A 10222-nucleotide genomic window follows, 5' to 3' on the forward strand; every position below is an offset into this window, starting at 1 on the left:
ACTCGGAGTAACATTCGACAGCCTGCTCTCCTTCTCTGCGCACCCAACCGCTATTGTCAATAAAGTACAGAGCCGCAACAAGGTCCTCAAGTCGCTAGCCGGCAGTACTTGGGGCAAAGAGAAAGAAACGTTGCTGGCAACATACAAGGCAATAGGCCGGCCGGTTTTGAACTACGCAGCGCCAGTGTGGTCGCCAGGGACTAGTAGGACGCAGTGGACGAAGCTACAGACTACAGAACACCGCACTCAGGACAGCGACAGGATGCCTCCTGATGTCGCCTGAACACCATCTACACGGCGAGGCGCAAATGCTCCCCGTAAAGGAGCACAATATAATGCTCTGCAAGCAGTTCCTGATCGGGAGCCACAGAAGTGGCCACCCAAGCAGACAGCTGCTTGCAGAGGAGCCCTCGCCTAGGCACGTCAGGAGGCATCTATATGAACTGACAGACGATGTCCAGAGGTTCATCAAGCAGCCTCTGGACCCGACAGCTTACCGAGTCTACATAACTCGAGACTGAGTCCCTGTGAATGCCGTTCTAGGCATACCACCCCCGGACATAGACGAGACGGAGCTTCATCTGCCTCGGGAGACTCGCATAACACTTGCACAACTTCGCTCCGGCTACTGCAGCAGGTTGAACTCCTACCTGAGTAGGTTGAATGAGGATGTGCCGAATGAGTGTCCGGCATGCGGAGAGACCCCACATGACTCGAAACATCTCTTCGCATGCCCGGAAAACCCGACAACCGTAACGGCCTTGTCCCTGTGGACAAACCTCACAGAAGCTGCACGGTTCCTAGGGTTGCCGTTAGTGGAACTTGACGACAAGGACTGAGATACCAACCGTCCTGGGCGGGGTTGTTGTAGCCGCTACAACAACAACAACAGCAACAGGGTTGCCATCTGTTTAAAAAATGGCAAAATATTTCTTTTATTTTCACTTTTATTTCAACATATACTGTTCTTCCACTGGAATTATGAAATCTATCATATTTTAAGACTTCTACCAAAATATTTCTGAAAAATAATAAGATTTACGTGAGCTGGACCGATTTGAAAATACCTCCAAAAATTGAGTTTTTATTAAAAAAAACATCCGTATTCGGACTTTATGGGACATTCAGTACTTTACACCGTTGAAAATTCGATTGTTACTGCCCAAAACATACTTGCTACCGACGTTATTACATAGTTGTGAATTGTTTGCTGACTGTGATTGTATTTGTAGTAGGAAACTAAATGTTCTGTACAACAACATTGCGCTATATATTTTTGCCATTAAACGAAATGACCACATTTCTGAATTCGCTTTGAAAATCTCCTCTATAGCTTTTGATGACATACTCAAAGTCGGGTGTTTAACGTTATTGCATAAAGTCATGAATACTAAAGAGCCCAGTTATCTGAAAGAGCGACTTTCATGGACTAGGTCCTCCCGGTTTCCTACTATTTCATCTTTAAAATCTAGTTGCCTGGTTTCTGAACGTCAGTTCCTTGTTTATACGGTCCGTCATTGGAACAGCTTACCACCAGCGATAAGAAATAGTAAAACCACGCTGCGATTCAGGAGCGAACTTATGCGTCACTTTGCCAAATGACTGATATGGGTACCGTTAACTTTTCTTATAAACCTATCGATGTCTTAATTATCTCTTTTCTTCGCCAAATCTATAACTATATATATATATATATATATTCTTATCTTCTGCTCCAATAATTTTAATTCGTATATATCGAGCCCTAACCGCCAAAATAACGTAAGCGACATTTTTTTCAAAATTTTCTTTTTGATGCAGAAATGTATCTAGATGCTCTAGGAATATTTCTGCATCAAAAAGAAAATTTTCGGGCGGACTGTGGTTAGCCGTGGAGGCTGCTCTGTTTGAGCAACAGGGGGCCACGTACGACGTGGTCCACTGTCTATGTGTCCGTAGTCCCGAGCAGACTCTGAGGTGACTCCACCCCTCGCAGGCATTACACTTGACTGAGGTGGAGTTGTGGTGTAATCGTCTCCGGCATACACAGCAGGTGTAGGTTTCTGGCGCTGGGTTTGACTCGATGCCAGCCCTGAGTAGAAGAATACGTAGTGAAGGTAGCCCTATGGACGGACAACTTCTGAGATACTTCGCCGACCTAAACGGGGTTAGATGGCAACCCTCCCACATGTTGCTTAGAAATAAATCCTTTTCAACACCATTTCGATTGATACCCATATTGAAGTAATTAATTTAACTAAATTGAAGAAATGTTTTAATATTTACCGGATAGCAAACTAACATAATTTAAACCTTCTCCAAATATATATGCCGTATGTCAAAATTTCGTCAAAATCGGTCCAGATGTTTTTGAGTCAATGGGTTACACTACTTTTGCAACTTTACTTTATATAAAGACGTATAAGATTTACTCACTTCTCATTGAAAATCTTTAAAGCTACAAATAATGTTGTATGGGCGGTCAAGGTGGGCGTGGCCCGATGGTCCAAAATTTGGTCATCTTCTTATAAATGCCATGGCGATTGACTTCGCCAAATTTCAACTTCGAAGCTTCATTTATGCCACACAAATTGAATTAGGCCAAGTGTGTATTGGTGAAAGCAGTAAAACTTAAATGCACAATTTAATAAAAATTAAAATTTAAATTAAATGTCAATTAAATTGCAATTAAAAAATTTCGTGAAATCGGCTGTAAGTGTACCAATTCTATTGTGATATAAATAATATTCGTCTTGAAATAAACGTCCCGAGAGACGAAAAAAAATAAAAAGCCCATATAATTATTATAAGAAGACGTAAATAATATTCGTCTTGAAATAAACGTCCCGAGCGACGAAAAAAAATAGAAAGCCCATATAATTATTATAAGACGTAAATAATGTTCGTCTTGAAATAAACGTCCCGAGACGAAAAAAAATAAAAAGCCCATATAATTATTATGAGAAGACGTAAATCATATTCGTCTTGAAATAAACGTCCCGAGAGACGAACAAAAATAAAAAGCCCATATAATTATTATAAGACATAAATGATATTCGTCTTGAAATAAACGTCCCGAGAGACGAAAAAAAATAAAAAGCCCATATAATTATTATAAGAAGACATAAATAATATTCGTCCTGAAATAAACGTCCCGAGACACGAAAAAAAATAAAAAGCCCATATAATTATTATAAGAAGACATAAATAATATTCGTCCTGAAATAAACGTCCCGAGACACGAAAAAAAATAAAAAGCCCATATAATTATTATAACAAGACGTAAATAATATTCGTCTTGAAATAAACGTCCCGAGGCGAAAAAAAAATGAAAATCCCATATAATCATTATAAGAAGACGTAAATAATATTGGTCTTGAAATAATCGTCCCGCGAGACGAAAACAACTTTTCCATTGTTCAGTAATAATTATAGAGCAATATTTAATTTTATTTCTTATAATCGTTATGGTCTCTGAAATATTCTCGAAAAACCCGGAACAGTCCTGAAAATCCCGAAGAAATCGTGAAATGGTGCAGCAATCCCGAAATGGTCCCAAAACTCCTGAAAATCTCGAAATATTGTCGAAAAACCCGAAATAGTTCTAAATATCCCAAAGTAGTCCCGAAGATCCCGAAATAGTCCCAAAAATCCTGAAAATCTCGAGGTGTGCAGTTTCGAAAAACCCGAAATAGTCCCAAAAATTCCAAATTGGTACTAAAAATCCCGAAATAGCCCCGAGAACCCCGAAAAGCTCGAAGTAGTCTCGAAAAACCCGAAATAGTACCAAAAAATCCGAATTGGTCCCAAAAATCCTGAAATAGTCCCGTAGATCCCGATATGAGCCTGAGCCCTGAGAATACCGAAGTTGTGTCGAAAAACCCGAAATAGTCCAGAAAATCCCGAAGAATCCTCGGATATCCCGAAATAGTCCAAAAATCCCGAGAACCCCCTTGAGAAAATCTCGAGGAAGTCTCAAAAAATCCGAAATAGTCCCAACAATACGGAATTAGTCCCAAAAATCCCGATATATACCCGAGAACGCCGAAAACATCGAAATAGTCCCAAAAATTCCGAATTAGTCCCAAAAATCCTGATGTAGTTGCGTTTCCTAAAAGAATATTATTTAGCTGAAAAATCACAAATCAAAATACATTTAAAATATAAGTTATTAATTTGAATATTTTCAAACAGGTGGCAATCCTCTTTAAACGCCTCAAAAATATTCTAAAGATTTCTTAACGCTCTTTAGTTTAGCACCCATATATTTGGGGTGTTCACAGTTCGTTCCAAATTGTGTCTGAAAATGTAGACGTGCATTTTTTATATGTCGCCTTTCGATTTTGTTTCTGAAAAATTGTAATTATTTAACTTAATTACCAATTCCTAATATTTGTTATTTCTTTTCCTTGATTTGTTTCTTTTCGTCAGAAATTGCGCTCAGATTAAATGCAAATACAGAAAACGTGCCCAATAAATAAAAAAAAAATGTGATTAGTATTGCCATAATGCAACCCTGCTGCGAGGTTGCAAAATGTAATGCATTTTTTATATGTCGCCTTTCGATTTTGTTTCTGAAAAATTGTAATTATATAACTTAATTACCAATTCCTAATATTTGTTATTTCTTTTCCTTGATTTGTTTCTTTTCGTCAGAATATAGACGGCGTCGTTTTCCAATTTTGTATGGGAAACAACAACACCACAGATTTTACGGTTAGAAAACGTCTTAAAATGTAGACGTCTACATTTTGAGACACTATTTGGAACGAACTGTGAACACCCCAATTGTTATTTCATACACCTTGTGTATAGTTGAATTAAATTCCACTTCAATTACAAGGCAACACTCTTGAAAATATTTTTAAACTGAAACGTTCTTAGACCTCTATCTTTTGACACCCATACATTTAAAACAGGTGGCAACCCTTTTTAAAAACCACAAAAATAGTCTGTATGTACATATACAGATAATTAAATAAGTACATACACACTTATGTTCATGCTTATATACATATAATAAATGAAAAATTGTGCGTTATTCAGTATTACTTGAATCATGAATGAAAATTTATTCAACATTCATTCGCAAGTGCTTGAAAGATGAATAAAAATTTATTCGTTATTTGAAGTTATTTGAGTGATGAATAAAAATTTATTCATCATTCGCAAGTGCTTGAATGAGGAATAAAAATTTATTCGTCATTTGAAATCAGGGACGGAAAATAATCATTATTTTTTAAATTTTAATCAAAGAAATCAACAAATTGTAATCGTCGTAAAACAACTTTATTTATACCCACGTATTTGTTTTCGTACGTCCCACTGTAATGAACAATGATTTTTATTTTTCGAGTTTAACCAATAAAGATTAAAAATAATTATTAATATTTGAGTTTTAATATTTCGCTCAAAAGTAATTATTATTACTTGATTTTTATTTTTTCGATCAAAAATAATGATTATTTTATGATTTTTATTATTTCGCTCAAAGATAATAGTTATTATTGAGTTTTATTTTTTTCTCTTAAGAATAATGATCATTCAAAAAAATCAAAAGCTATACCAGTGCGATTTTCGTCGTATCCTTTTCAGAGGGAGCGACACTTTAATAAAGGAATAAGCCTCAAAATTTTCAGGTCAAAATTTCAGTAAGTTGCGTCTGTATAGCCTTTTCAATTTTATGAATAATCATTATTTTTAAGTGGAAAAATAAAACTCAATAATAATTATTATCTGTGAGCGAAAAAATAAAAATCATAAGATAATCATTATTTGTGATCGAAAAAATAAAAATCAAATTATAATTATTTCCGCTGAGCAAAAGAAATAAGAATCAATAATTATTATTTTAGAGCGAAAAAAATAAAACTCATAAAATAATGATTAAATGCTGATTTAAATTATTTAACTCATAATGATTACCGTCCCTGTTTGAAATTACTGCAATGATTAATAAAAATTTATTTTTTGTTTGAATAATAATTCATTCAAAAACGCCCATCCCTGTTACTATATCGATGGCTGAGTGGAAGATCGACCTATCTCGGCAGCCAGTTCGAAAAAACCCTATCACAGCTTATTTTCAATGTATTTTCGTTTGGGATAGGGCGTTTTTGAACCGAATTCTGAGATAGGGCGTTCTTCAACAAAATTCTGAGATAGAATGTTTTTCAATAAAATTCTGAAGTAGGGCGTTCTTGAAAAGTTTTCTGAAATAGAGCGTTTTCGAATCGGCTGCCAAGATAGGTCGATCTTCAGCTCAGCCATCGATATGAGGCATTTCATGTCACCACGGCCACCTCTGTGCGCGACCTCTAAGGATTTGGATGAAAGTTGAAGAGATTGAAGGTCTAGGTGACAAGAATATACGTGCGGCATATTTTGCCGATATGACAAATGGTTGTCTATTTACACGGGGCTTAAATTTCAAGAAAACGTCATAGATACCTTTCTTTAAAGTGCTGTATCTTTGAGACCTTTTAACGCAACTTAATGAAAAAAAATGTATTTCTTCCGTCTTATTACGGGCTTTAATTGTACATTTTTTACATTAATTTGCAACGTATAAAAAATAAAAATAAATTAAGCAAACATTGGGCGCGTTCATAAGACTGATGAGCTGTTTAGCTCATCTGCTACGAAACTGATGGCAACTGTTTAATCCAACAATTACGTCTTAGAAACGGCTTGATGAATATGCTGCCAAATGAACAGCTGATAAATGTAAACAAATGAAATTGCAACAAATAGAGATAGTTGCGCCGATAGTATTTAGAATTCAACGCTGAGCTGCCGCCGTGTTGAAAAAATCGTTCAATGTTACAATGAATTAAACAGTGTAAAATTATATAGCAAACATCTTAAAAACATATATTTTGAAACGTAGTATTATTATAAAATATTCTAGTTATTTTATCACATTAGTAATATAAAATATAATAACGAAGCGTCGTTAAATTCAATATAAGCGGCGTAAGTATTTTCGATCAGCTGTTTAGGCTAAGCCCAACACGTTGAGTTCAGGTAGCGTAAACATTTCCGCTGGAAAAAATGGCGGAAAGTTGCCAACTGTTGAGCTGAACGGAACTACTCAACTGTGCGTTTCTAAGACAAATAGCCAACGGTTGGGCAACAGCTACGTCTTATAAAAGCGCCCATTTTTCTTTTTATTTTTTTTTTTTGATTATAGCATTTATTTATATTTTTATTTTTACATAAAATCATTGTCTATAATGTCAACTTTAAGTACCCAAATGGGCGTAATGGGCTACTTATGCGTTTGGACTCTAGATCGTCTAACGCTCAAGCAATATGATAAATAGACATTGAAGTTTTATGAAATTGTATATTTTTGAAAGAGGAAAGGTGTGTAAAAAGCAAAAACAATATGAATAAATCATATTAACTTTATTAAAGGCCTGAAATCATGAAAATCCCTTCAAGGAAATGGCAGAATTGACCTTTGTTGCAAGTTCATATGGGAAATCTGCTTACGACGTGATTAGAGGCAATTTTAGGAGACTAGCACTGGACCAAGTCAACTCCTGATGTTACAAAAAATTCGTACACCCGAAGCCCTCTACCAACGGGATGCCTGTAAAAAATAACTGCAACTAACTTTTTAGTGGACTATATTTCGACCATGACTACGTGCCAATTACTTTAATCCTATTTTAAGCTAGTTTAAAAGGTTAAATAACATCAAGTTAGGGAAGTTCATATCCTTATTTAACGAATCTCTAAATCAATAAATAATTTTTTTTCTTTTAGTTCTTCTTGTAATAAAAGCATGTTGTTGGTTTTTTAACTACAATTTTATTACTCATTAGGTATATTTTTTTTACATCTTTCCTTTTTCTTGTTTTAATAAAAGGACTAACCTTGCAGCTATCGTTGGAGGATATTCCTTTGCAATGAAACCGAAACATCGACAACATCAACATGAACAACACTAATTGCAAAAGAATATTAGACCTCCAATCATAGCTTCAATGTTATTCCTTTGGGTACTGTTTATGAATTTGTACAACGATTTTGGGTTGCTGTGCCCAAACGCGTGAATCGAATCAAAAAACTTTTACACACACTTGTAGACAACAGTTCACGCTTTATTACAAAAATTTTATTTACTAAATCAGTGCAAAAAATTTAACAATAATGTCGGTTGGAAATATGGTATTTGTTGCAAATTTTTGTTATAAATTTGTATATACATTTTTATATACAAGATATTTTTATAAAACACCAAAATAGACATCACTGTGGCGGCAGCCCCAGGTTTACCACACAGAAAGGGAATTCTAGCTACCTCATCCCTTCCCAAGGTTACATCACGGGGGCGGTAGGCCGCCTACGCAGAAAGGTGTTCTCTGCAAAAGATGTCCAGCCCCCCTTCTTCGGACGCAAGTTTAACTTTGTTTTTTTTCTTGCAAAAACGCTAAAATTCCCCTATTTTCAAACAGCTCCCCAGAGGTCTGTGGGAGGGGTTGGGGGGGGAGGGGTGACTTCATAAAGCGTCACTCCTCTTTCGTTTAGGGGGGATTTGTGGGGCCCACACCACCTGCCCCTCCGTCCCCACCCCTAAATCGTTGCACAAATAGCTAAACACTTCCCATTCCTTTTATTAAAACAAGAAAAAGGAAGTGTGTAAGAAATAATACTGAGTAATAAAATTATAGTTAAAAAAAAAAACAACAACACGCTTTTATTACAAGAACTAAAAGGAAAAAAATTATTTATTGATTTAAAGATTCGTTAAATAAGGATATGAAGTTCCCTAACTTGATGTTATTTAAACTAGCTTAAAACAGGATTAAATAGGATTAACGTCCTGACCAAGTTTCATTTGTCAATTCCACCTGGTTTTCTTAAAACAAAAGGTGCGCCTGAATACTAAAGTCTACCCGGCAAATCCCTATTACTTACCGTTCTACCGCCTGTTATCTCACCGAGGATGTTTTGGATTTCTTCAGCATCAGTGCGACTATCAAGTTCAACAACATATGCAGGAACAGCAAGTTTGCGAAATTGCTTAAAAGAAAATCAAGAACATACATAAATAAGTAAATCCACGTTCGAAAAGGTGTTAACTCCAACCTCCTTGGCCATGGTGCAGAAAGGGCAGTAGCTTTTAGAAAAAATGACTACCTTATTATTTGCAATTACTTCGCGCACCATATCTGCCTGAGAATTACTCATATTGACGTTTACTATCGGTTTCTTAAGTAAAGCAGAAATTACTGAACCCATACATGAGCTCCTTACACCCACGCCGACAACTTGGAAAACTTTCAGGCGTGAAAAATTAATCAGATGTTTCGCAGAAAAGCTGAAATCAGTCAAGAACGCAGAACGTATTAGAGCTGCAAAAACATCGGAGCACTATCGATAGTATCGATGTTTAAATATTTTTTTGAAAACATCGATGTTTTTCTTACTATCGATGTTTTTAGAGGATATGCCATCATTGGAAAGTTTATCCGTTGCTGATTTGGGGCAGGCAAGAAGTATAAAAACTAAAGCGTAATCAACTCATAATCTTTAACAGAACGCTAAAGCCTAACAATAAGTGTTCAGGGAAGTTATTACCAGGTCCAAAAAGTTTAAGCTTACAGCCTGCTGTCTTACATTTTCCTTACGAAATAATGGAACGGGCATATATTTCTGTTGAAAACAAGGGTGCCTGGTACTCTTCACAAACAAACTTTAGCAAACCATAGTACAAAGCGTAGCGAATTTCTTAATAACTTACTTAATACGTACTGCTTAAGATAATTTGGCGCTATAAATTTTTCTTGACCATTTCTTTTGCTTTTTTTATTCGTCGAACTAAATAAATGTTCGAAAATAATCATGATATAAAAATTTGAAGAAACCGCTGCGAGACAGCCTGAACATTTTTGAAGTTTGCTAACATAACAAAAATGTTTTCAAATTTTCAATCTCACAAACACATTCTCACTTCCGTTGCTCTCAAAATTTCAATCTTATAAAGTGGACAAACTTCAAAAAATTAATGATGGTTGACGAATTGAGCGAGCGGTTTTACCTTGATATATTTGTATCAAGGAAAATAATAACATATAAAAAGAGATCTAGTTTTTATTAACCCGCAACTTTAATTTCGTTTCTGCTTGGATGTAAAAATTTAATACCAATGGTTTGTCTCTACGGGCAGCATTGAATACCGAATAACGAATATTTAAAAAAATTAAGACCAACCAACGCAGATCTCCATTAT

The 10222-nt window shown here is 35.6% G+C and overlaps 1 protein-coding gene across 2 annotated transcripts in view; it reads right to left on the reverse strand.

Annotated features, from left to right (window-relative positions):
* Window positions 1-9365, reverse strand: part of Grx1t (Glutaredoxin 1, testis-specific) — a 23493-nt gene extending 14128 nt beyond the window's left edge. The window contains exons 1-2 of one of the 2 annotated variants that reach the window (XM_017629970.1): window positions 9079-9365; window positions 8908-9012 (exon numbers count right to left, since the gene is read on the reverse strand). In XM_017629970.1, coding sequence (XP_017485459.1) covers window positions 8908-9012; window positions 9079-9231 — 258 coding nt within the window. In that variant the 5' untranslated portion in view covers window positions 9232-9365. The remainder of the gene's footprint in view (window positions 1-8907; window positions 9013-9078) is intronic. The other variant, XM_017629971.1, reaches the window with a different exon arrangement.
* Window positions 9366-10222: the final 857 nt, after the last annotated feature.

The sequence above is a fragment of the Rhagoletis zephyria genome, unplaced genomic scaffold (assembly GCF_001687245.7).
Source record: "Rhagoletis zephyria isolate East Lansing unplaced genomic scaffold, Rhagoletis_zephyria_1.1 Rzeph_scaffold_07251, whole genome shotgun sequence".
NCBI classification, from domain to species: Eukaryota; Metazoa; Arthropoda; class Insecta; order Diptera; family Tephritidae; genus Rhagoletis; species Rhagoletis zephyria.